This window comes from Salmo salar, chromosome ssa21 (assembly GCF_905237065.1).
Source record: "Salmo salar chromosome ssa21, Ssal_v3.1, whole genome shotgun sequence".
Classification (NCBI taxonomy): Eukaryota; Metazoa; Chordata; class Actinopteri; order Salmoniformes; family Salmonidae; genus Salmo; species Salmo salar.
In genome coordinates, this window is record NC_059462.1 from 46,438,208 (window position 1) to 46,466,072 (window position 27,865).

Sequence of the window (27,865 nt, forward strand, 5' to 3'; positions counted from 1 at the left end):
CCATGTGTAACTCTGTGTTGTTGTTTGTGTCGCACTGCTTTGCTTTATCTTGGCCAGGTCGCAGTTGTAAATGAGAACTTGTTCTCAACTAGCCCACCTGCTTAGATAAAGGTGAAATAAAGATTTTTTTTTTTTTTTTTAAATAGTGTTGCTACCATGTTGTTGTCGTGTTGTGTTGCTACCATGCTTTGTTGTCATGTGTTGCTGCCTTGCTATGTTGTTGTCTTAGGTCTCTCTTTATGTAGTGTTGTCTCTCTTGTCATGTGTTTTGTCCTATATTTATTTGTATTTAAAAAAAAAAAAATCCCAGCAGGAAGCCTTTTGCCTTTTGGTAGGCTGTCATTGTAACTAAGAATTTGTTCTTAACTGACTTGCCTAGTTAAATAAAGGTTAAATAAAAGAAATACAAAAAATAAAATAAAAGGGGGGGTTACAGGGGAGGAGGGTCATAGTAGTGGAGGGGAGGAGGTTAGGTGGGGATGGGGAGAGAGGAGGGGAGACGGGAGAAGGGAATGAGGTGTTGAAAGTGTTCCACAGGGATGCTGACCCATGCTGACTCCAATGTTTCGCACAGTTGTGTCAAGATGTCCCTTGGGTGGTGGACCATTCTTGATACACACAGGAAACTCTTGAGCAAGAAAAACCCTGCAGCGCAGCAGTTCTTGACACACTCAAACTGGTGTGCCTGGCTCCTACTACCATTGTCACGTTCATCGTAGGAAGGAGACCAAGGCGCAGCGTGGGTATCGTTCCACATCTATGATTTTAATGTGAATCTTTGCAAGACAAACAATAAACTATAAACAAAACACAAACCATGACGACAGTGGTGCAACATGCACTAAGTCAAAATAATCTCCCACAAACACAGGTGGGAAAAACAACTACTTAAATATGATCCCCAATTAGAGACAACGATGATCATACAAAAACCCCAACATAGAAAAAAGAAACTAGAACCAAACAACATAGAACTAAATAAACTAGATAAACCCCCCTCAGTCATGCCCTGACCTACTCTACCATAGAAAATAAGAGCTCTCTATGGTCAGGACGTGACAACCATACCCTGTTCAAAAGCACTTTTGTCTTGCCCATTCACCCTCTGAATAGCACAAATACACAATCCTCAATTGTCTCAAGGCTTAAAAATCATTTTTTAACCTGTCTCCTCTACATTCATCTACACTGATTGAATTTTTAACAGATGACATCAATAAGGGTTCACAGCTTTCACCTGGAGTCACCTGGCCAGTCTATGTCATGGAAAGAGCAGGTGTTCCTAATTTTTTTTTTTTTATGTATTGTACATTCAGTGTATAAATTGAGTGAAACAGTACGTAAACATTAGTATCCCTTTCCTTTAGTCAATGGCCAAAAGCACCCCCTTTGCCTCATGGGTGGAATGTTAGTCATATTTTTTATAATGTCATAATTAATAAAGATTATTTGAAAACACTTGCAGAAAATCCGGTGTTTCTATGTCAAACAGTTTTGCTTTATTTCAGTCTTCTGTGATGTATATAAAGGGTAATATTGGATGCAAAGTCAAAATGTAATCCATTTCAACTCTATATCTGACATGGTACAGGTGTCTTTGTTTTTTTAAGCCCATATTCTTGTGTGTGTATACTTTTGTTTCACAGTAGATTTGTTTAAGAACACCAAGAATTACTCTGTGGGACCCTGATTTAGCCCACTGCAGTAAAAGGTTAAGGCCACCATTATTCAATGACTCTATGTACATAAGGCAGCAGTTTCTAAGGTGCAGGGTGGTAGCTGGCTAGAACAGTATAAGATTCAGTCTGATGGCCTGGAGATTTGCCTTGATGCACCTGTACTGTCTCTGCGTTCTAGATGGTAGCGGGGTGAACAGGCCGTGGTTCAGGTGGCTGAGGTCCTTGATGATCATCTTGGCCTTCCTGTGACACTGGGTGCTGTAGATGTCCTGGAGGGCAGGCAGTGTGCCCTGGTGATGCGTTGGGCTGACTTCACCACCCTCTGGAGAGCCCTGCATGTGCGGTGCAATTGAAGTACCAGGTGGTGATACAGCCGACAGGATGCTCCGAATGATGCTTCTGTAGAAGTTTGTGAGGGTTTCACTTCCTTTCTGTAGGCTGTCTCATCATTGTTGGTAATCAAGCCTACCAAATAAAATAAAATCAAATGTTATTAGTGACATACACATGGTTAGCAGATGTTATTGCGAGTGTAGAGAAATGCTTGTGCTTCTAGTTCCGACAGTGCAGCAATATCTGACAAGTAATATCCACTGTTGTGTCGTCAGCAAATTTGATGATAGAGTTGGAGATGTGCGTGGCCACACAATCATGGGTTAACAGGGAGTACAGGAGGGGGCTGAGCATGCACCCCTGTGGGGCCCCCATGTTGATGATCAGAATTGCGGAGGTGTTGTTGCCTACCTCCACCATTTGGGGTCAGCCCATCAGGATGTCCAGGACCCAGTTTTACAAGAAGGGTTTCAGACCCAGGGCCCTGAACTTAGTGATGAGCTTGGAGGGCACTATGGTGTTGAAGGCTGAGCTGCGTTATTACACTGTAATACAACAGTATATGTATGAACACCCTTTCAAATTAGTGGATTCCACTATTTCAGCCACACTCATTGCTGACAGGTGTATACAGTTGAGCACACAGCTATGTAATCTCCATAGACAAACATTGGCAGTAGAATGGCCTTACTGAAGAGCTCAGTGACTTTCATAGGATGCCACCTTTCCAACAAGTCAGTTTGTCAAGTGTATGCCCTGCTAAAGCTGCCCTGGTCAACTGTAAGTGCTGTTATTGTAAAGTGGAAACATCTAGATGCAACAAGTGCTCAGCCGCAAAAAAGTAGGCCACACAAGCTCACAGATCGGGACCGCTGAGTGCTGAAGCGAGTAGCGCATAAAAATCACTACCTGCCCGAATACATAGTGCCAACTGTCAAATTTGGTGGAGGAGGGGTAATGGACTGGGGCTGTTTTTCATGGTTTGGGCTAGGTCCCTTAGTTCCAGTTAAGGGAAATCTTAATGACATTCTAGACGATTCAGTGACATTCTAGACAATTCTGTTATTCCAACTTTGAGGCATGGCGGGGGGGGGTCGTTTTGGGGGAGGAGTGGGGGGCCAGTGGGATATTGAGTACAATATGTCAATATAAAAAAACACATAAGGATTCATTGTCCATAAACTTCAATGGTGATAGTTGCATAGCAAACTGCAAAAGGCAAGGATATCAGACGACATTTGTTTTGTTGTTGATTGAAGTTGTTTGTTGTTCGATGCCAGTGGGCAACAATCCGATGCCAAACCACATCAGAGAGAACTGCCCTGTGGGTGTTCACTGTGTTACTGGTATTTTGAGGTAACAAATCAAGCAATTTACATATAATCCACAAAACAGTGGAAAACATAAGGTGAGTAAATCTTGCTTTACCACATTGTTCAAAATAACCAAAGTGGGAGAAGTTTATTTCACTGTAGAGAGGCATTTGAGCTGTTTGTGCCATAATATTGTCACGTCCTGATCCTAGTAAGATGTAATTTTCTATAGTAGAGTAAGTCAGGGCGTGACAGGGGGTGTTTTGGGTTGTTCTATGTTTTCTATTTCTATGTTTAAGTTCTAGTTTTTCTATTTCTATGTTGGGATTGTTTGGGTTGATCTCTAATTGGAGGCAGCTGATCCTCGTTGCCTCTGATTAGAGATCATATTTAAGTAGGGGGTTTTCTTCCTGGGTTTTTGTGGGTAGTTGTTTTCTGTTTAGTGTATGTCACCTGACGGAACTGTTGTCGGTCGTTTTGTTATTTTGTTTAAGTATATTCATTAAAAGTAAATATGAGCACTCTACACGCTGCGCCTTGGTCCCCTTTATATGACCCACGTTACAGAACTACCCACCATGATTGGATCAAGCTCCGTGCCCGGGCAGAAATGGACATCTGGTCACATCAGGAGTGGATTGAGAGGAGAGACTGGACTTGGGGCCAGGTAATCGAATGATATCAGAGCCTACCTGGGAAGAACGAGAGGCAGCCCTCAAAAGTGTTTTTTGGGGGGGGCACACGGGTAGTTTGGCTGGGCCAGGACTTGGACCTGAGCCAATTCCCCGTGCTTTTTGTGGTAAGCATGTGCCTGCCTCTCACACTCTCTCTCCAGTGCGCCTCCATAGCACAGTACGTCCTGTGCCTGCTCCTCGCGCTCTCCCTCCAGCGCGCCTCCAGAATCCAGTACGTCCTGTGCCTGTTCTTCGCACTCTCCCTCCAGTGCGCATCCATAACCCAGTACAGCCGCCGGTGCCTGCTTTGAGTACTCGGTCCTCAGTGCGTCTCCCCAGTCCGGTGAGACCGGTTCCTGCTCCACGTACAAAGCCTCCAGTGATAATCGATGGTCTGACGCCTGTAGAGATGATCCATGGCACTAAGCCTCTAGTGATGATCCATGGCCCGGAGCCTGTAGGGATATTCCATGGCACGAAGCCTGAAGAGGTAATCCATGGCCCGGAACTTGAAGAAATAATCCTTGGCAAAAAGCCTGGAGGGATTATAAATGGCACGAAGCCTGTAGGGATAAACCATGGCACAGAGCCTGTAGGGATAAACCATGGCACAAAGCCTGTAGGAATAATCCATGGCCCGGCACCTGTAGAGATAATCCATGGTAAGAAGCCTCCAGTGATGATCCTTTGCGCGGAACCTGTAGAGATGATCCATTGCAGGGAGCCAGCAGCAAAGGTCACTAGTCCGGAACCTATTATGACACCTTCCAGTCCGGCGCCTCCGGCGACGCTCTTCAGTCCGGAGCCTCCAGCGACGCTCTTCAGTCCAGAGCCTCCAGCGACGCTCTTCAGTCCGGAGCCTCCAGCGACGCTCTTCAGTCCGGAGCCTCCAGCGACGCTCTTCAGTCCGGAGCCTCCAGCGGCGGTCCGCAGCCCGGAGCCTCCAGTGGCGATCCACAGCCCGGAGCCTCCAGCGGCGGTCCGCAGCCCTGAACCTCCAGCAATGATCTGCAGTCCGGTTCCTTCGACGACGATCCACGATCAGGTGGTAATAAAGCAGAAGGATCAGCGGGTGGAGCGGGGAGTACGCCCAGAGCCAGAGCCGCCTCCTATGCTGGAAGTTATGTGGACTGCATTTGAGCCGCCATAGACTTTTGTCACACTCCCTACCCTCCCTTTGTGTTTTGTGGTTGTTTTGTTGGGTTTTGATTATGTTGCATAGTCTGCACCTTTGGGGGGGTACTGTCACGTCCTGATCCTAGTAAGATGTCATTTTCTATAGTGGAGTAGGTCAGGGCGTGACAGGGGGTGTTTTGGGTTGTTCTATGTTTTCTATTTCGATGTTTAAGTTCTAGTATTTCTATTTCTATGTTGGCATTGTTTGGGTTGATCTCTAATTGGAGGCAGCTGATCCTCGTTGCCTTTGATTAGAGATCATATTTAAGTAGGGGTTTTTCTTCCTGGGTTTGGTGGGTAGTTGTTTTCTGTTTAATGTATGTCACCTGACGGAACTGTTGTCGGTCGTTTTGTTAAAGTATATTAATTAAAAGTAAATATGAGCACTGTACACGCTGCGCCTTGGTCCCCTTTATACGACCCACGTTACAAATATGGACTTGGTCTTTTACCAAATAGGGCTATCTTCTGTATACCACCCCTACCTTGTCACAGAAAACTGATTGGCTCAAACACATTAAGAAGGAAAGAAATTCCACAAATTAACTTGTAATTGAAATGCATTCCAGGTGAATGGAAGCTGGTTGAGAGAATGCCAAGAGTGTGCAAAATTCTACTTTGAAGAATCTCAAATATATTTAGATTTGTTTAACACTTTTTTGGTTACTACATGATTCCATGTGTGTTATTTCATAGTTGTAATGTCTTCACTATTATCCTACAATGTAGAAAATAGTAAGAATAACGAAAATCCCTTGAATGAGTAGGTGTGTCCAAACTTTTGACTGGTACTGAATATAAAGTCTAATTTTGGGATGCAAACTCAAAATGTAAACAATGTCAACTCTATATCTGATATCATACAGGTGTCTTGTTTTTTAAGCCCATAACCATGTGTGTGAGGTGTATACTTTTGTTTAACACTACCAAGAAACACTGTGTGTGATCCTGATTTAGCCCACTGCAGTAGAAAGTTATCTATTTGACTCTAATCTACTCCCTCAACCGTATCCCTCCTGTGTTGCAATAAGACCTCTTGAGCAACATTAGGTTTCTATCTTTGTGGTGTGTGTGTGTGTGTGTGTGTGTGTGTGTGTGTGTGTGTGTGTGTGTGTGTGTGTGTGTGTGTGTGTGTGTGTGTGTGTGTGTGTGTGTGTGTGTGTGTGTGTGTGTGTGTGTGTGTGTGTGTGTGTGTGTGTGTGTGTGTGTGTGTGTGTGTGTGTGTTTGTGTGTGTGTGTGTGTGCAGGGCAGGACAACCCTCTCCTCAGGTTTTTGAGGTAACTGAGGCTGTCACTTCTCTTTTTGTTGTTCCTAGAACTTAACAGGTGGTTTTAACACGCAATTCAGCTTTATGCATCTCATATTATAAAATATATATTTTTCTTTTTCCATTTGTTATTTTCTTCCCAAAAGCCATCTGCTAGCAGGGACAAAACGTTCAGTATAAATGTACTTTTATAGACAACTTTTTCATAAAACTGCAGATCATTTTTTTTAACACAACTGTTTTAATCACATTGAGGTAAGTATTGTTTAAAAAAATATTTGTGCTCCATTTTCCAAATCAACCACGTTAGTGCCCACTGGGCAGAGACGTCAATCCAGCCTTTATTCCACATTGGTTCAACGTCATTTCAGAGTGTGCCCAGTGGGTGGGAATGTAATTTAGATAATGGCAGTATATGCCATTCTTCATTATCAAAAGCTAATTGGAGGATTTAGGCGATTACGGAACTATGATATATACTTGGTCAAACTCGGATTCAGGACAAATGTTCTTAAAAACGCTGTTCTTCTAGAAGAGACGAGAGGATGCCCTACTGACAGTAGATGTCGTAAAGATGTCTTGATCATAAAGAACGGCACTCGGGCATCGAAGTCTAATCAAATGTTATGTCATTTTAAGAACCAACAGAGACACCAAAAAGAGAGATTTAGTATAAACACGTGTCCTCTGTGCACTTCTAGATAACCTTTATGATTATTTAACACGTATCCCTGTCGTGATTCATATTACAAGGCTTATTTACAGACATACTACAGACTTTACTTTTAGCCTCCATGCAAGTATTGTGATATAGTGAGGCCTTGGAAAAAGTGGTCCCCAATTCCATATTAATAAATACATGAAAAGTAGGCTACAATATATACATGCTTATGACATTTGATAATAATAATAACGTTACAACGTTATTATTGTTAATAACTTTAAAAGATTACTGTAGAGCTCAAAATTACCTGATAACATCTTTATCCAGTTCCCATATTCCTGGTCTGGTATGATCGCCAGTCTAATCCAGTTGGCTATGAGTGGACTGATCATATTCCATTCATTGGTGAGAGTATCATCCATGCAGAAAATGCATAGACACAGAGAATACTTTAACAACCACAAACCATGGGTGTAACTCTCCGCTAGACATTATGTTGCTGTACAAGTGATGATGTAAATGAAAACGAACTGTGCTAAACATTTAACACTATTAAAATAAGCCACTCTACAGAATTATACGCATATTTGCAGACTATAATTTACGCCTTTACCCTAGCGTGTTTCGTTAATGCCAGTGACAGCCCCGTTGAAAATATGCTGCATCTTCCCTCGTTCGTTTTTATACAAAAATTACAGTATGGAATGGCACAGAACAATTTGAATGAGAATATACACTCACTCAGTCAAGATAAAAAGGCAGAGGTATCCGCTGTAGTGCCTCTGAATACATGCCGGAAGGCAGCCATTTGCGTGCAGGTAAACTACCTGTGCGCTCCAATCAGGTACCTTGGCGCTCCTTTCATATGCCAGTTTGGAGAGTAGTTTTCACCGCATTATAAATACCTTCTCTATCACTCCAATACATTGCTGTTTTGTTTATTTTATGAAGTCGCTATTGGAAATCTGATGCGTGGGTAATTCCTCTCACATTTGACTCAAAGCACAGCCTACAAATGATCAAATAGAATCTCATGGGAGACAACAACTTGATCACGTCTCTCTGTCTCCACAACAACGCGCGCACATACTCCTCAATTATCCCTGCGCGTGAAGATAGGTGGCGTGTTAAGGATGTCTCGCGCCTCTATATTGCAGGAAAAGAAAAAGAGCGAAAAAATGTCATTAGAAGAGGCGTAACCCGTCAGTGCGCGTTCCCAGGTCTGTTTCGTGAAGTGGCTGAAAGAGACCAGTCCTAACCTGCCCATCAGGAATAACGGTCCCTCATCATCAAGCTATTTTCAAGGCTTATTACCAGTTATTTTCTTTGGATCCACAACGCACCCCTTTATCATCTCTCTGTGACGTTCTGTCTTCCAACCAGCTGTTTAGAGGATCACACTGACACTGGTACGTGTATTTTAACATATTGCTATTTTTACATCAGTTTATGTGAATGAAACTTCAATATCTATTTGATTGAGGTAGATTTGCCATGCAGGTACTTCAGGTATCCGTGCGCCGTTGCGCAATTATCATAGTTGGACAGCCTACCTGCTCAGGTGAGATAGGTGCGCGCTGCTGCAACAGTGGATAGAGCGCTATATAGGCCTACCTGCATCAACTGTGGTCTGATGCTCTCCTATATTCCCTGTATCCTTTCCGGGAAATCAAATTGTATTCGATGTTATTCGTTCCTATTCCTTTTGAGCTGTCCGAGTAGAAACGGGCGTAGGCTATTCGCGTTGGTTTGCCATCCATTGTGTTTGTTCATTTTACGCATAGCCTTCTATTAGACAGATCAACATACACTGTTTTTTATCCACATTCCAAATTTGTGGACAGCTCATATTATGTGTAGCTGGGATTTGGGCAGTGACCATTAACATCCGCACTGTTGTGTGTGTTGTAGGCTATGTGTGTGTTCACTGCTTGTGCAAATGCCAAAGCCTTGTGAAAAAAAATGCAATGTGATGCGGTGGCAAACATTTCCAAATGTAAGTCTCTAAACCAGAAGACCCTCGTTTGGGCTGTGCTTCTATCATTCTATTTCAGTTGACTTTCCTCTAAAGTGTATAATATTAAGCTTTTCCGTTTATTGTCGTGTAAATGTTTATGAGTTTTTTGTGTTTGTTTTCTTCTGTTACGGTTCGCTACCCTTTTAATACAAACTCCACTGACACCACGTCCCTACATTTTAAACAACATTTAAATCGGGTCTGATACTGCTTTTATTTTTTACCAATCAGTTTGAATGCTAGATTAAATACATTTGAACATATCATTATTATAAAGGGGAAGTTAGTCTATTTCCCCACATATTGCAACATTTGGCACGTTTTTTTCTTGATGAATGTGTCCAACATGCTTTCATAATGTGTATAGTCTATCAAAATGATTAGGTCTTCCGCAGATACACTCATAAACACAGTTTGGAAAAATTGAAAACAAACTCGTAATGACTGACATGATATGAGATGAGCCTATTTAGTTGAATCGAACACTTTGCTTAACTTGATTAAGGCAGATGAAAAAAAAGGATTTCAGATAGTAGTCTGTGGCCTATTAATATATTTTGTTATAGATTAAAACTGAATCAATGTTTCTCGAGTGTGATACATTTGGTGATGACAGCAAAGTTGCCTAAGACTGACAGTAGGGACAGCCATAACAAACCTTCAATATCAAAGACATCAACACGTCTCAGAAGTTGATGTATAAGTTCAATTAGAAACTTGCACAGAAACATCCACCTTTTCATTTGAGGTTTCATACAATAATCGACATTATTGGAAATGTATGCCTTGCTTTCTTTCAGTCATCCCTGTAAGCTATTGAATGTGTCAGCCTGTCCGTCCTCCTCCTCCTTCTGCTCCGATTCATTGACAATCTGCCCGATTAGGAGACACTTCAAAAGACCAGGCGACAGCGGACGCAGTACGGTCTTTGCTCAAACTCCCTCTCCTGGACTTTAACCCATATGGAGTTTCATTGAAGACTTTAGAGTGAATTAAAACGTTTTATTTCGGGCCCCTGTGGTTGAACGGGATCCATACAGTTATCTTGTCCCAACATTTGTCGCCGTTTTGTTTGGTTATTAGATATCAACCGGAGCCTGCCTGTGCTGCTGACTGAAGGAGCCGAGCCCATGCGGACTGTAAGCCATCTGACCTAGCCTAAACTCTTATCAATGAAGCAGGAGATCATGGCGGAGGGTCCCCGGTGTAAGAGGCGAAAACAATCCAACCCACAGAGAAAGAACGGTAAGAATATGTTTTAAGTTAAATAAAATGAATGTTTGTGAACATTTGTAAGTTTTGCCAGCAGTCATTTGCGGGACCTCCCGCGCCTTGTCGCCTTTCACAGTTCGATTATAGTTTATATTCAGTGTAGGCACTGAGAATGGGATGCTTGCGTAAAAGTATACTACATTTTGTTGTAGTTTTAAACTTAATCACTTTGAAAAGCATTTTCATGTTTATTTTGAATGAGATTAACGAGCGTTAAAGTAAACTGTCAAAGTCTGTGTAAGAAAGGGATGTCAGAATGAGGCTCTAATGCGGTTCAGCGAGACAGTGCTACTTTCTAGCAGGCAGGAAAACCGTTATGTGGGTAGGCCTATAGCGCTTCTCGTATGAATTGGATAAATCGGAAAAACCTGTGAATTAGGTAGAAACTGAATTGCATTGGTAACTTTTGTGTGATTATGACGTAAATGTGCTTTATCTCACTTTTATTCAACACAGTTTCATTGTCGTGTGAATTGTGTTGTGTTGTGGGTATTGTGTTGTGTTGTGCTATAATTGCCATTCATAATTGACTTGGTGCCTTTATTAAAGACCTTTACCACGTCTTAGTTATTATATATAGTCTGTCAACTCGGAGTTAAAGGTCTTAAAATGGCCATGACAACAGGACACAGTTTCTGAATGTGTCAGTGTTGATCGGATCCGGTGCTGCACAAAGGCTACAGCACTAAACACAACACACCTCGTACAGGCAAGCTCACAGACTGACCAAAAGTATCCGAGTGTATTTCTGGTATTTCTGACACGTTACTTGAGTTATGTGTTAACCTACAACGTTTAGAGGATATAGAAAACCGTTTTGTGTAGGAGTTGTGTTGGGAGTGATAGGGATTTTGCGAGGGGGCATCCCTTTTGACGCCTCAGCCATGTGTGTTATGCAAAGTTATATTTAATTCATGTCAATGTTGAACTGACTCGTTTTCTCTTGTTACTTTAATTTCCCATGGTATTACTTGTTTGATGTGAAACTGATATCACAGTAGTTTGTTTAATTTTGATTTTGTTGTATAGCAGTATTGTAGCTAAACATGTATTTTTGAAACAATCTTTACATTTAAATTATATCTTTTTTTTTATATCACACATTTTCAGTCGACTTATTTTGTTTACTAGTTTTTATTTGTTTATTGTTTCAATGAACTCAGTATGTTGTTCAGGATCTTTACTGCTGTCAAGCACGTTTCTGATCAACAAAGATAATAGTGAAGTATTGCAGCTCCTTTTAGCCGCATGTCGGTCTTTGTAAAAACCAAGATGAGAAGTGATTTTTCGAATTGCAACGGTTTTGTTTAAATTTGTAAGACCATTCAGCCAATGTCAATGTGGGCAAAAATGAAGAGAAAAATAATGTTGACAATATTGTTTCGTCAGAGGCTAGGACTGCTGCTACTGTTGTTTCTCCCAGGTGTGCACTTTTATTATTGATCATTTTAATGTGGAAATGTTTGTTTCCATTCCCTATTTAAACGGATTGCTTCTTCCCTGTGAGAGAATTTCATAGCCTCCTAGGTCTATATTTTAATATGCAATTTGTTATTTTTCGCTTGTATTTGCCTGAATATGCCTCTAGGCATACTGTCGATGCAAGACATTAATGGTAGGGTTAAGGCAACAACAGAACAACATGTGTGCCCTCAGTTTTGGTCTGGTGTAAATATGTGTTATTCAGAATGGATATAGTCATTCAGACTGAAAGTCTACTACGAAATACCTTTGCTTGTGTACTAGAACTTTTGCGAGTCTGAAGATCCTTTTTGCCTGTGGAAACCTTTCACTCCGATGCAGTATTCCCATAGGGATCTCTGCTGTATAAAGTCTGGAGGACCATATGCATTTTATTATCGCAGAGGAACGCAGAACCAGAACTGTTGATATCTGTGTTTATTTGTTTTTCCATAATCCTCATATTCGAAATATGCGATTTATTATGTAAATGAAATTAACTCTATAGAGTAGGCCTACAAATTGTCCGTATGGCATACAGGCCTACAGTATCTTGTGGTTAGGCCTATACTTCTCTTCTTGGGATGTTTGCCCCCCCCCCCACCCCACCCCCACCTCATCTTAACTCCGTGGCTCCCTGGTCCCAATCGGAGGTCACATTAGGCCCTGTGAAACTCGATATGCTCAGCCTGCACAACTTTGTTGCAGTTCGCAGCCCCCCCGTGCGACACGTCACATCCAGCTGTGAGGGGTCGTTCAGTTGTGTGAACGCAGCTGTCAAAAGCGCTCGATTAACCTCGCCAGCCAGTAAAGTTAAAATACTCTTTCTTTCATTATTATATATATATATATATATATATATTTTTACACTATTTCAGCTTTCAAAGCCACAATTGGTGTACTAAAGTGTGTGAGGTAAATATAAATAAGACTGATCAAACACCTAATAAACTGGACATGTTCGATTAAATGAGAAGAGCCTAGGCACCAGCAGTCTTCTGTTATTGTCTTGAACCCTTATATAGTCAGAGTTATAAGACATTTAATACATGGGTTCATCTCAGGACATTCACAACATTCAAATGAAGGCATGGCTGTCATGGCCAGTATGCTAGTGGGTCCATAACTGTCTCAAGACAATGGGGTTTCAATGGAAGTGTGTCTCATTTCCCTGCTCCTATAATCAGCAGTGAGCAGTGTCAGGGTGCCTGCTGTACCATTCATGCTACATTTCTCACAAACATGCCATTGTCCTTGCTGCTGGAGACATGTGTCTGTGTTACATCTGCTCCTGAAACGCCCTCTACTGCTCATCCTGTGTTTCCTTGACCTGCTGCCACTCCCCCAGTACTCTCTCCCTCTCCCTCTCTCTCTGTGTGTGTGTGATTGTGTGGGCGGAGACAGGTGTGCTGGAGTCAGAGCAGATCCCCACCAGCTGCAACCTGATCCATAATCAAGACCTCTACAAATACTCAGCCCTGCCACTTCCACGCTGCCAGATCGTAATCTCTGCTCAGTCAGTCTACGCTTCTAGCCGTTTGTTACTGTTAGATCCTGTTGTGCCTGTTTTCCTTGCCTGACACTGTTTTCCTCTCAGCTACAGTTCCACCCGCTCTGACTCTGGTCCCTGTCTCCAGTTCCATGTCTCGTCATCCTGCTACTCTGTCCTGGATTCCCCCACTCTACTACTCCCTTGGATTCCTCTCTGGACCTGCTTACCCTGTCCCAACCCCTCTCGCTCCAGCCTCAGCCTCCGCACCTGGTTTCCTGCAACCCACCCGAGCTTCCCCTGGCCTGCACTCCATTTTCCCCCTGTGTTTCAATAAATACCTTGGTTACTTCATCCCAGTTTCCTCATCTGAGTCTGCTCTTGGGTTCCCCTGTTCCACTCCGCGTAACAGTACGATCTGGCCAAAGAGATGAACCCAGCAGACTCTGATACTCTCCACCAAACCCTCGCCGGCCAAGGTGCCCTGCTCGAGCAACATGACCAAGTCCCAACGACCCTTCTGGAGCACATCAAGGAGTTTTCACGGAGCCTGTCTGACGTACAGGGCCTACCCTTCGCCCAGAGCTCACAACCAGTTCCAAGTTATTCTTCTCCGCTCCGGGAGCCGTTCCGAATCCCGAGCGTAACGATGGCAACCTCAGAGCTTGCAGAGCCTTTTTGGTACAATGCTTACTAGTATTTGAGCAACAGCCCTACTCTTAGGCTAGCAAACAGGCCAAGATTTCCTTTCTGATTTGCTGCCTCCATGGAGCAGCGCTCTCCTGGCTCACAGCAGTGTGAGAGAGACAGTCCCCCATCTGCTACTCCTACTCCAGAGTCATGGAGATAATGAAGAAAGTCTTCGACCACCCGGTATGCGGTAATGATGCCGCTAAACGACTCCTGTCCCTCCATCAAGGCCCCCATAGTGTTGTTGAGATGGCATGTGAGTTTCTCGCCCTCGCCGATGAGAGCAGCTGGAATGAGGAGGCCCTTCAGGGAGCATTTCAGAATGCGCTCACGGAGACCCTCAATGACAAGTTGGTGTCCAGGGATGAGCCTGATGATGAACTCATCTCTCTCGCTATCCGCATCGACAACTGGCTCCGTGAGCGTCGGAGGGATAGGGTAGGTAGGTAGGGTTGCATGCATCATAACATCTGCTTCAGTGCCTTGTCCTCCTTTAACGACTGCATCCTATCCCGGCTCTTCCAGATCCTGAACACATGCAGCTCGGCCGGGCCCGTCTCTCTCCAGAGGAGAGGCAACGACGAATCAGCGCTAGGAGCTGCCAATACTGTGGCCAGGCTGGTCACTTTGTCTCCACTTGTTCCCTGCGTCCAGCAAAAGAAGGGGCTTGGCAGTAGTGGGGGATATACTGTTTAGCCAAATCGCCTGCCCATCTTCCCCCAGACCCCTTCTTGAAGGCAAACTTGTGTGGCAGAGCCAGGCTTTTCCTCTGTCTGTTCTCATCGATTCGGGCACCGACGAGAGCTTCCTGGACTGAGGTGTCGTTACCCAGTTGGGCCTGGCCACTGTCCCACTCGATTCACCCCTCGATGCTAACACTCTCAATGGAAAGCTCCTCGCCCGTGTCTGTGAGAACTGACCCTGTCATCCTGCGTCTCTCTGGAAATCACCAGGAAAAGATCAGTTTCCACATAATCGACTGTCCTTACTCTCCCCTGGTTCTTGGCCATCCAAGGTTAAAGCTACACAACCCACAGATTGACTGGACCGCTTGAAATGTAACCACTTGGAGTTAATTTTGTCACTCTAATTGTCTACATTCTGCCATCCCCTCTTCCTTGTCTGTGCCCCCAGTCATTCCAGAACCTCTGGACCTGTCATCAGTTCCTCCCGAGTATCACGATCTAGCGCCTGTGTTCAGCAAGAATCACACCCTGTTGCTGCCGCCTCATCGGCCATACGACTGCGCCATTGACCTTCAGCCTGGAGCCCCTCTCCCCAGTAGCCGGTTGTTTAACCTCTCTCGCCCCGAGCAAGATGCTATGGAGAGGTACCTCCAGGATTCTCTGGCTGCAGGACTTATCACGCCATCTTCCTCCCCAGTGGGTGCTGGGTTTTTCTTTGTGAAGAAGAAGGATGTTCACAGGCCGTGCATAGACTTCCGTGGGCTGAATAATATCACAGTAAAGAACAAGTACCTTTGCCACACATCAGCTCTGCTTTTTCCCCCCTCCATGGTGCCACAGTGTTTACCAAACTCGACCTCCAGAATGCCTACCACCTTGTCCGCATAAGAGAGGGGGACGAGTGGAAGACTGCGTTCAACATACCACTTGGTCACTTTGAGTATTTGGTCATGCCTTTTGGTCTTACTAATGCCCCTACTGTTTTCCAGAACTTAGTCAATGATGTGCTGAGGGATGTGATTGGACGCTTTGTTTTTGTCTATTTAGATGACATCCTGATTTTTTCCAAGGACCCTGAGGCTTACCAGCAAGATGTTGGCCAAGTTCTTAACGGCTGTTGGAGAATAAGCTTTTTGTTAACTTCTTATGGGTATGTGGGACGCTACCGTCCCACCTGGCCAACATCCAGAGAAATTGCAGAGCGCCAAATTCAAAAACAGAAATACTAATAATAAAAATGTATAAAATTCATTTACGGCGAAAGCATACCATACGATTATCTGAGGACAGAGCCCAGCACACAAAACATTACAAACAGTTACCAGCCAAGTAGAGGAGTCACAAAAGTCCGAAATAGCGATAAAATTAATCACTTACCTTTGATGATCTTTATATGGTTGCACTCACAAGACTCCCAGTTACACAATAAATGTTCATTTTGTTCGATAAAGTCCCTTTTTATATCCAAAAACCTCCGTTTGTTGGTGGGTTTTGTTCAGTAATCCATTGGCTCAAAGGCAGTCACAACAGGCAGACGAAAAATCCAAAAGTATCAGTAAAGTTCGTAGAAACATGTCAAATGATGTTTATAATCAATCCTCAGGTTGTTTTTAGTCATAATAAATAATATTTAAACCGGACAATAGCTTCGTCAATATAAAAGAGAAACAAGAAAGCCGCGCTCTAGGTCGCGCGCACCAAACAGGTCTGGGGACTTTCCACTATCCACTCACTTACTCCCTCATTTTTCAGAATACAAGCCTGAAACAATTTCTAAAGACTGTTGACATCTAGTGGAAGCCATAGGAAGTGCAATTTGAGTCCTAAGTCAATGGATACTGTATTGGCATTCAATAGAAACTACAAACATAAAAAAATCCCACTTCCTGGATGGATTTTTCTCAGGTTTTTGCCTGCCATATCAGTTCTGTTATACTCACAGACATTATTTTAACAGTTGTGGAAACTTTAGAGTGTTTTCTATCCAGATCTACCAATTATATGCATATCCTAGCTTCTGGGCTTGAGTAACAGGCCGTTTACTTTGGCACGCTTTTCATCCGGATGTCAAAATAGTGCCCCCTACCCAAGAGATTAAAGCTGAAAAATGTGAGTTCCATGCTGCCTCAGTGTCTTTCCTGGGTTATATTATTGCACAGGGACAGTTACGTATGGACCCCGCCAAGGTCATGGCAGTCAAAGATTGGCCTGCGCCCTCCAACCTGAAGCACCTACAGCGTTTCCTGGGGTTTGCACATTTTTACAGACGTTTCATCCGCAACTACAGCCGTCTGGCAGCACCTCTCACCACTCTCACCTCCACCTCCACTCCGTTCCGCTGGACTCCTGAGGCAGAGGCAGCATTCCTGGAACTCAAGCTTCGCTTCACCTCTGCTCCGGTCCTTACTCAGCCCGACCCAGAACTCCAGTTCATTGTGGAGCTGGACGCCTCTGACACCGGGGTAGGTGCTGTTCTGTCTCAATGTTCCCCATCTGATCAGAAGGTCCACCCATGTGCATTCTTTTACCGTAAGCTCTCACCTGCAGAGAGGAATTTTGACATTGGTAACCGGGAACTCCTGGCAGTTAAGCTGGCTCATGAAGAATGGCGTCACTGGCTGGAGGGCTCTGTACCCCCCTTCATTGTGTGGACTGACCATAAAAACCTGTCCTACATCCAGACCGCCTAACGTCTGAACTCCCGGAAAGCCAATTGGGCCTTGTTCTTCGGTAGATTCAATTACACACTCACTTATAGCCCCGGTTCAAAGAATACCAAGCCTGATGCCCTCTCTCGCCAGTTCACCACCGACAACACGGGTACCGAGCCAGGAGCCATTGTGCCATCCACCTGCATCGTTGCCGCTGTCGCCTGGGAGATCGAGTCCCGTATCCGCCAGGCTCAGCAGAACCAGCCTGACCCAGGTAACGATCCCAGCAATGCTCTGTTTGTTCCAGATTGTGTTCACTCTGATGTTCTTCAGTGGGGCCATTCTACCCACCTCACCTGTCACCCTGGTATGAACCGGACCCTTGCCTTCCTGCATCAACGCTTTTGGTGGCCCACCATGGAGAGAGATGTCTGGGAGTTTGTCTCAGTCTGTTCGGTTTGTGCCCATAACAAACCTCCACCAAACCCACTTCCGGTCTGCTTCGCCCTCTTCCCATACCGAGTCGCCCCTGATCACACATAGCTCTGGACATCGTCACTGGCCTTCCCCCATCTAATGGTAACTCCGTCATCCTCACCATTATTGACAGGTTTTCCAAAATGGCTCACTTCATTCCCCTCTCCAAGCTCCCGTCCTCCAGGGACACTGCGGACCTGTTAGTATCCCATGTGTTTTGTCTGCATACAAATTCCCACTGACATCGTTTCTGACAGAGGACCCCAGTTTACCTCCCAGGTATGGAGATCCTTCTGTTCAGCTCTTGGAATCAATGTTCATTTTTCTTCTGGATATCATCCCCAGACCAACGGCCAGACCGAACCGGCCAACCAAAAGATGGAGACTGCCCTACGCTGCGTGACTTCTGCTAACCCTTCCTCCTGGAGCGCTCAGCTACCCTGGGTTGAATATGCCCACAACTCCCTCACCAACGCCTCGTCAGGTATGTCACCCTTCGAGTGTGCTCTGGGTTACCAATCCCCCTTGTTCCCCGCCCAAGAGGTTGAGGTTGCAGTTCCCTCTGGCCAGGACCATCTGCGCCATTGTCACCGTACCTGGAGGAAGGCCCGGGCTGCCCTTCTTCATGCCTCTCACAGGACCCAGTCCCAAGCCAACCGTCGCCAGGCCTCAGCTCCAGTTTACAACCCAGGTCAAAAGGTATGGCTCTCATCGAAGGACCTGCCATTGAAAGTGGCATCGAAGAAACTTTCACCCGATTCATTGGTCCCTTTGAAATTGCCCGTGTTATTAACCCCTCTGCTGTGCGTCTGAAAATCCCAGCCTCTCTCAGGATCCATCCTACCTTCCACATATCCCTGATTAAACCTGTCTGCTCCAGTCCCCAGTCTCCTCCTGCAGCGGCTCCTCCACCCCCTCAGCTCATCGATGACTATCCTGCCTATACCGTCCGGCAACTTTTGGATGTCCGAAGTCAGGGTCGCAGCTGGCAGTACCTGGTGGACTGGGAAGGATACGGGCCTGAGCAGCACTGCTGGGTGCCCAGCCGTCACATTCTGGACCGCTCCCTCTTACGTGATTTTTATACCTCACACCCAGATAAGCCTGGTCGGGTGCCCGTAGAGGGATTGGGTACTGTTACATCTGCTCCTGCCATGCCCTCTACTGCTCATCCTGTGTCTCCTTGACCTGCCGCCACTCCCCCAGTACCCTCTCCATCTCTCTCTGTGTGTGTGATTGTGTGGGCGGAGACAGGTGTGCTGAAGTAAGAGCAGATCCCCACCAGCTGCAACCTGTTCCGTAATCAAGACCTCTACAAATACTCAGCCCTGCCACTTCCACGCTGCCAGATCGTAATCTCTGCTCAGTCAGTCTACGGTTCTAGCCATTTGTTACTGTTAGATCCTGTTATCCTGTTGTGCCTGTTTTCCTCGCCTGACGTTGTTTTCCTCTCCGCTATAGTTCCGCCCGCTCTGACTCTGGTCCCTGTCTCCAGTTCCATGTCTCGTCATCCTGCTACTCTGTCCTGGATTCCCAACTCTACTTTTCTCTTGGATTCCCCTCTGGATCCGCTTACCCTGTCCCAACCCCTCTCGCTCCAGCCTCAGCCTCGCACCTGGTTTCCTGCAACCCACCCGAGCTTCCCCTGGCCTGCACTCCATCTTCCCCCTGTGTTTCAATAAATACCTTGGTTACTTCATCCCAGTCTCCTCGTCTGAGTCTGCTCTTGGGTTCCCCTGTTCCACTCTGCGTAACAGTCTGCCAGCTTATTATGGCTAATGGTATAATATGAGCACACTCATATGTGTTCATGTCTACGCATTCACTCACACACACACACACACACACACACACACACACACACACACACACACACACACACACACACACACACACACACACACACACACACACACACACACACACACACACACACACACACACCTTCTGCCCTGGAGCTCTTTGGTACTGCTACGGTGGTCCTTCAGAATGCCTTTGGTATGATTACCACTCTTGCTCACATCAGCGCTGACCTGAATGCCTTTCATATCTGCTCCGCCATGTCTTATGCACTCCCTCCCCTCCCCCCTCCGTCCCCTCCTCCGCTCCCTCCCCTCCTCCCTCACCCCTCCCTCCCTCCACACCCCCTCAGTAAACACCCCCAGAGGGCAGAACAAAGAAAAGGAGCTCCTCTCCTCCTCCCTCCCTCTCCTCATTCTTAATCACAATTCAGGCCTTTCACCGCCGCCAGGCCGCTCTCGCATTCAGCATCCCAAAGCCTGAGATGAAAAGAGCTCAGAAAAATGGAAAGCAGACTGAGTGAGTGAGAGTGAGTGAGTGAGAGGGGGAATGAAAAAGAGAGATTATGGAAAAGAGGAACAGAAAGTGGGTAGTGACTGAGCGACATAACTTAGGTGTCTTCGGCTGTTTGTCAGGCCTCCCCTGGTTACGTGCCCTATATAGCCTCCCTCTCACTCCGCCCAAGGGCTGGGCACTATTGGTGGACAGATAGGGTTACGGGATGCCATTCCTGGACTATTCACAGCTGAATAATAGGAGCGAGAGGGAGACAGAGAAAGAGAGGGATGAGTGGTGTAGGGAGACAGAGAGAAAGGGATGAGTGGTATAGGGAGTCAGAGAGAGAGGGATGAATGGTGTGGGGAGACAGAGAGAGGGATGAGTGGTATAGGGAGATGAGAGAGAGGGATGAGTGGTGTAGGGAGACAGAGAGAGGGATGAGTGGTGTAGGGAGACAGAGCGAGAGAGGGATGAGTGGGTTGGGGAGACAAAGCGAGAGAGGGGGATGAGTGGTGTAGGGATACAGAGAGAGAGAGGGATGAGTGGTGTAGGGAGACAAAGAGAGAGAGAGAGAGAGAGAGGGATGAGTGGTGTAGGGAGACAGAGATAGATGGATGAGTGGTGTGGGGATACAGAGAGAGGGTTGAGTGGTGTAGGGAGACAAAGAGAGAGAGAGAGAGAGGGATGAGTGGTGTGGAGAGACAGAGAGTGAGAGGGCTGAGTGGGTTGGGGAGACAGAGCGGGAGAGGGGGATGAGTGGTGTAGGGAGACAGAGAGAGAGAGGTGAATGGTAAGCAGGGAGAAAGTGAGAGAGGTATGAGTGGTGTAGGGAGACGGAGAGAGAGGGGTAAATGGTAAGCAGTGAGAAAGTGAGAGAGAGGATAGAGAGGGAAAGAGAAAGGGAGAGGTGAGGAGTGTGGATAGAGAGAGCGGGGTTGGGAGGGCAAGGGAGGGAGGGAACGCAACAGATTGTTTAATGGCTCTAAAATAAATCTTGCGAGTGCTTGAGACTTTTCAGATTCCATTTTAATCAGCATGACAGAGTTGGGGGCAGGTGTGATTAGTTTTTGTTTTCCCTTCTGGATTGGATGTGCTAGTCACATCGTGGTTGTATAACATTACACACTCCGCCCCATCTATCCCTCACAACAAACTACCTTCCTAAAGTGTGTTATGCCTATATCTGTTCATTTCAAATACAGTGCATGCAATTTGAGCTTCCATAAAGCCCAAGTCAGAGGCAAAACACATGTCTTGCAGTGTTGTCCAGAGACAGACGTCATTGTGGTAGGCCTCTCCTCTTTTCTCCTGCTGCTTCATAGGTCAGGAATCAAACATCCACAGAGGCAGACAGAAAGAGATAGAGAGAGAGAGTGAGAGAGAGAGAGAAAGAGAGAGAGAGAGAGAGAGAGCGAGAGAGAGAGAAAGGGCAAGAGAGAGAGAGAAATGGGGTGGGATGCTGCAACTTTAAAATGCACCATGTGATATGAATTCCTAATTTCTCTGTTCCTTCCCACCACCCCCAGAACTCGTTTTTTTGTTAAGAAAAGGAGATTATCTTTATTCACCTTCATTCAACACCCCTCTCTCCCTTTGCCAGCCCAAGCTGTGAGGGATTTAGGCAGATTTACTTCACCAAACACCTTTGGACATTGGGGAGGAGACAGGCGTGCTTTGGGAAAAAGAGGGGATTTGTTCAGAGAGGTGCAAGAGAGATAATACTTCACCAGGCAGCCAGTTAGAGGCAGGCCCATTATATTAACCAGTGTTCTGGTGGCCCGGGGAGGGAGCCGTGTTAAGTTTCTATGCAGCCACAGCCCCCTCCTCACTTCTTATACAGGGACAGATGGGCTGACTGGCTTCATGCTCAAACCTCTTTCTCTGACTTCAGTTGGCCCCAATGACTGCTGTCTCCTACATATGTAGCTATACATTCACAAACAATAACATACACTCTCTCGTGTTTATACATTCACAGGGCAAATAACCAAAGTCAAGGTGTTAAGCATGGATGTACAGTTTTGTACTTTTGTTTAAACATGAGTTTTGATCATATTATTGAAATGATCAGACATTCTGTGTTTCGCGAGGAGAGCTATGGAATTATTGAGTAGTGTGTGTGCACACTACTGTATGTCCTGCTTGACGAAATCACAACAAAACTACACCTACTCCAGCCCTCTTGTTGTGTAGCCTGCCTGCCTGCCGCTCACTCACTCACTCACTCACTCACTCACTCACTCACTCACTCACTCACTCACTCACTCACTCACTCACTCACTCACTCACTCACTCACTCACTCACTCACTCACTCACTCACTCACTCACTCACTCACTCACTCACTCACTCACTCACTCACCCTGTTATTTAATACACTTCATGAGATGCATGGACCCTGCCTGCCTGCTTGTAAATGCCAAGACGTCTAACTGTACAAACAAAGCTCATCACTGTGTCAGAAGCACAGAAATCTTCAGACAGAGAGCCCGCTTCGACAGCTTCAGAACACCTATGCCTCCCTAACGCTGCTGACTGGAACGGTGGCGACAGAGAGAGTGTTGCCTGCTGAAGTTAGTACTACAGGGTTGAACTGCACTGACCAACGTTGAGGGACACAAATGGCTGCTTAAGAGTCACATTGTGCTGGTTGTTTGTGTGCCTGGCAGTGAGTGTGTATTTCAAGGTGACTGACATGGGCTATTGTATATTTCTCTCCCTGTAACCATGTACACATTTTCTTCCTGAGTGAATACAGAGTACCCCCGTGACATTTTGTGGGGCCACATCGCCTTTAGCCTAAACAGCTAGGATTTACCAAGGTCAGTAATGAGACAACAGCCCCAGTTATAACGAATGGAAATAAGGTTCAATGCAACTATTAGTGGTGTGTGTGTGTGTGTGTGTGTGTGTGGGGGGGGGTCAAACCAGGGCTCTGTATGACAACCATACTGTACAAGTACAAAAACTATTCAGTTATTTTAAATTGAGCAGCTTTTGTTTGTTGGAATTCATTTTCTGTCAGAAAATATATTCTTGGATTTTGTGTCATGTTAATTCATTCTAGTGTGCCTTGATCTTTCTTTGGCATGTTATCACTATTATGAGTCATCAAGTGAGCATAAGGTGGTCTCTAAGCGAGGCCTGTATATATTTTGACTGAACATGTTTGAGCCAGATGACAACATTTGCACACACACCTATGGGCCATCCCTTAACATGGATATGTGGGCTTGATTGGTGTGGTGTGGTGCCCAGGGCAAGGTCACACACACATGGAACAATCAATAACGGATCGGTGGATTAAGGTGTCATGACCTTTCGTGTACGAGTGAATCACTCCCACAGAGAGCTCTTTTTGTCAGTCAGCGAGTGTTCCAGTCAGATCTATACAACCAGGACTCACTTGTTGTAAAATGGTCCTATCATGGATCATTTATATATTTCATTTTGTAGGTATTATTTGAAAAAATATTGAATTAGTCTTTTACTACTATATCCCATCGAAACGCATTCAATAACACATTCATAAATGGCAAAACAGACAGTCCAAAAATGTATCATAAGGAATAAAGTTTGAAAGTGTCTGTCCTATATCTAGGAGATATAAGAAAGCTCAGGAAATATGATTGTTTTTTGAACACATATTTAACCCCTTATTTTGTTGGCATAAAACTACCTCCATACTTCCATACATATTTTTTACCGCTACCCGGTGACCTTCAGACAAGTCGTAGAGTGAAACAGAACACCATCGTGTTCGCTAGAGTCTCATCTTTCCATAGTGGGGTCATATTAGTTTGTAGCCCAAATGGTTCGGACACTACAGACAGAAGTTGGCACATCGTCGGTATTTCTATGTAGAAGTAATAGAGATCTACTGTTCTATGTAGAAGTAATAGAGATCTACTGTTCCATGTAGAAGTAATAGAGATCTACTGTTCTATGTAGAAGTAATAGAGATCTACTGTTCCATGTAGAAGTAATAGAGATCTACTGTTCCATGTAGAAGTAATAGAGATCTACTGTTCCATGTAGAAGTAATAGAGATCTACTGTTCCATGTTGAAGTAATAGAGATCTACTGTTCTATGTAGAAGTAATAGAGATCTACTGTTCCATGTAGAAGTAAGAGATCTACTGTTCCATGTTGAAGTAATAGAGATCTACTGTTCCATGTAGAAGTAATAGAGATCTACTGTTCCATGTTGAAGTAATAGAGATCTACTGTTCCATGTAGAAGTAAGAGATCTACTGTTTTTTGGAGATTAGTCTCTGGATGTCTGCAGTCCCCCTCTTCCGTTAGCCCTCTTCTGTTAGCCCTCTTCTGTTAGCCCTCTTCTGTTAGCCCTCTTCCGTTAGCCCTCTTCCATTAGCCCTCCTCCGTTAGCCCTCTTCCGTTAGCCCTCTTCCGTTAGCCCTCCTCCGTTAGCCCTCCTCCGTTAGCCCTCTTCCGTTAGCCCTCTTCCGTTAGCCCTCTTCCGTTAGCCCTCTTCCGTTAGCCCTCTTCCGTTAGCCCTCTTCCGTTAGCCCTCTTCCGTTAGCCCTCTTCTGTTAGCCCTCTTCCGTTAGCCCTCTTCCGTTAGCCCTCTTCTGTTAGCCCTCTTCCGTTAGCCCTCTTCCGTTAGCCCTCTTCTGTTAGCCCTCTTCCGTTAGCCCTCTTCCATTAGCCCTCCTCCGTTAGCCCTCTTCTGTTAGCCCTCTTCTGTTAGCCCTCTTCCGTTAGCCCTCTTCCATTAGCCCTCTTCTGTTAGCCCTCATCTGAACTAGATCAGTATGCTTTAGGACCTCTACTGCCAGTTTTCTACAGCAGGAAAATAATCCTGCAGCGACAGGAAATGTGAACAATTATGTGGATTATAATTAATGGTCAGTTTTTGGAAAGGGGTTGATACATTTTTATTAAGGGAAAATCAAGACTGAAATTTCAAAGTGGAAATTACAAACTTCAGAGGCCTTTTTAAATCTCAAATACACTACAAGTTTTAAATGTCTTGCATTGCAGGAAATCAACAGGATGATCAAATTAAGATCCGACCTTTGTATAGCAACCGAAAGATCTCAAATACTGCCGTCACTGGAATTGCATTAGCGTTGCTTTATAATCATTCGCTGAACCTATAACCCGGCATGAGTAGTGTGGATGTGAAACCTCACCACCCAGACAGATCTGGCCATTTACATGACTGCTACCGGGACAAAAAAACAACAACACCATGTACTTGAATTCCCTTGATGATCAGCTTTTGGGCAGTGTTTCTAGTTTGTGGGGCTGTGACTATGAGGTGGCTAAAGAGACATCTGGAGAGGTAAATTTGGTCCTCTAATAGGTTCTGACTGGGGCCCAGGCACCTCTGAGCCGTAGCTGTTCCCGGTGCTGTCACTACCAAATGTCACCCAGACACCTCCCAGGTGACAAACACAACCAACAGGGTGAAGGGATTAGTCATGGTGACAGCACCCATTCTCCGTCCTACTTCTTCCATCCTCATCCCCCAGCCAGACAGGCCCCAGCCAGACAGGCCCCAGCCAGCGCTTCCTGTCCTCGCGCGTTGTTTCCGATCCACTCTCTTGTTTTGGAATCTGTCCTGGTTGGTTTGGAGACATCCTTTGTTTCCCATGCAGGGGTTCTCTCTCTCTGCAGCGTTAGGTTCACACTACCAATTCACTGTCCTGTCCTCCTATTGGATCGTCCGTAATGCTCCTGAGGGTACATCAGCAGGGGTTCCAGTCAGGGATGAAAGGACACAACTTCCTGGTCACAGATCTAGCAATTAAAGTAATGAGGATGTGCAGTGCTCATGGAAGCCAGGCCTGAGCTGGGCCTCAGCCACAGCGATGATGCTGACTGCTGACTTCCGAGTCAGTCCTCCCTCCCTCCCAATAGATCCTCAATCTGATCTGCTCAGTCACAACCTCAGGCGTGGGCTGCTTGTGTCCTATCTCAGAGGGTGTCCTGTCTTTCTATTCCAGAGCTAAATGATCCCCTTCCTAGTGTTAGTCCTCCCACTCAGGGGTATTGGAACTGACATTCCTGTCGAAGAGGACACATACAGTTTTATTTGAAGGAGCACTGTTTTCTCCCTGCCGTGGGGTTGGATTGTAATATGGTTGGGGAGCTCTGTCTTCAGAAGTGATGAGTTAAAAGGTTTGTAAAAAGGCCAGTTGCATGACCAGACGTCTTTAATTCTATGTGTCATTTCAGGCGTGATCCATCCGATGTGGTTCTTCCATCACTGGTGTATTGTTGTATACTGTACCAAAGAGACTTGGCACTGCGAGGTGTGGCCACTCATCCAGACAGCACGTCTTCTTATCGTACCGTCTAAGCAGACAAAATCACAGGGCATCTTAATGTTTGGAGTTTTACAGTACAGGCGGCTGCACTCCTAATGACTTGCCATCTCTCTGGTTTTACCATAAAGGAGTGATCCTGCGCAATTAGACTTAATGAAATATTCATGTGTGGCACCTTCTCAGCCGTCCTCCTCGCACATGAGCGCGCCACGCTTAATGCACCCCCTGTTTGTATTATGGAGGCAGCCTGGCCCCTGTTTGTATTATGGAGGCAGCCTGGTCCCTGTTTGTATTATGGAGGCAGCCTGGTCCCTGTTTGTATTATGGAGTCAGCCTGGCTCCTGTTTGTATTATGGAGGCAGCATGGCCCCTGTTTGTATTATGGAGGCAGCCGGGCCCCTGTTTGTATTATGGAGGAATCCTGGCCCCTGTTTGTATTATGGAGGCAGCCTGGCCCTTGTTTGTATTATGGAGGCAGCCTGGTCCCTGTTTGTATTATGAAGGCAGCCTGGCTCCTGTTTGTATTATGGAGGCAGCATGGGCCCTGTTTGTATTATGGAGGCAGCATGACCCCTGTTTGTATTATGGAGGCAGCCTGGCTCCTGTTTGTATTATGGAGGCAGCATGGTCCCTGTTTGTATTATGGAGGCAGCATGGCCCCTGTTTGTGTTATGGAGGCAGCCTGGCTCCTGTTTGTATTATGGAGGCAGCATGGCTCCTGTTTGTATTATGAAGGCAGCCTGGCTCCTGTTTGTATTATGGAGGCAGCATGGCTCCTGTTTGTATTATGGAGGCAGCCTGGCCCTGTTTGTATTATGGAGGCAGCTGGCCCCTGTTTGTATTATGGAGGCAGCATGGCCCCTGTTTGTATTATGGAGGCAGCATGGCTCCTGTTTGTATTATGGAGGCAGCATGGCATGTTGGCAATTAGAGCTTTGCTCTGGCAAGCAACTGTAGCACAGGGCGGGGTATAGGAGGTAGAGGAGGGAGGTATATATTGGGTAGGAAAGGGGAGAGTTGCGTGTTGTTACACATTCGATGCTCCTCCCCTTGAATTCTCATCTTTATCCTGAACAACAAAAAAGGCACAGGGAGAGTTTATGCCAGCCTGAACAAGACCAGAAGTGGTCTTATACTCTTAGGTATATGTATTAGATTTATTCTGTATGTTAGAATGGAGTCTGACATCATAGCCAGGTCCAGCATAATCTTTTGCGTCGATCAATGATGAAACACCTTTCAATGTTTAGCTTGGCTGTCCCCTTCAGCAGTTTCTTTCTTTCTTTATCTCTATATCTCTCTTTCTCAGAATGTGAAGTTCTGACATTAAGCATCTGTTCAAACACAGCACATTCACAGATTAAGCATGAGACAATTGCATCAACCACACATTACCAATTTCTTTCTTTTATTTTTTATTGC

At 45.4% G+C, this 27,865-nt stretch overlaps 1 protein-coding gene and 1 long non-coding RNA gene across 2 annotated transcripts in view; one reads left to right on the forward strand and one right to left on the reverse strand.

The window, feature by feature from the left end:
• Positions 1-1,157: 1,157 nt before the first annotated feature.
• LOC106582418 (uncharacterized) lies at positions 1,158-8,206 on the reverse strand. The gene is made up of 3 exons (XR_001323302.2): positions 7,849-8,206; positions 7,415-7,491; positions 1,158-2,144 (listed from the first exon to the last, which is right to left on the reverse strand). It is a non-coding gene; the product is annotated as an uncharacterized lncRNA (long non-coding RNA).
• Positions 8,207-8,246: 40 nt separating this feature from the next.
• Positions 8,247-27,865, forward strand: part of LOC106582417 (zinc finger E-box-binding homeobox 2-like) — an 82,591-nt gene continuing 62,972 nt past the window's right edge. The window contains 2 exon segments of the mRNA XM_014165518.2: positions 8,247-8,516; positions 10,208-10,369. Of these exon segments, the coding sequence (XP_014020993.2) occupies positions 10,297-10,369 (73 nt within the window). The 5' untranslated portion in view covers positions 8,247-8,516; positions 10,208-10,296.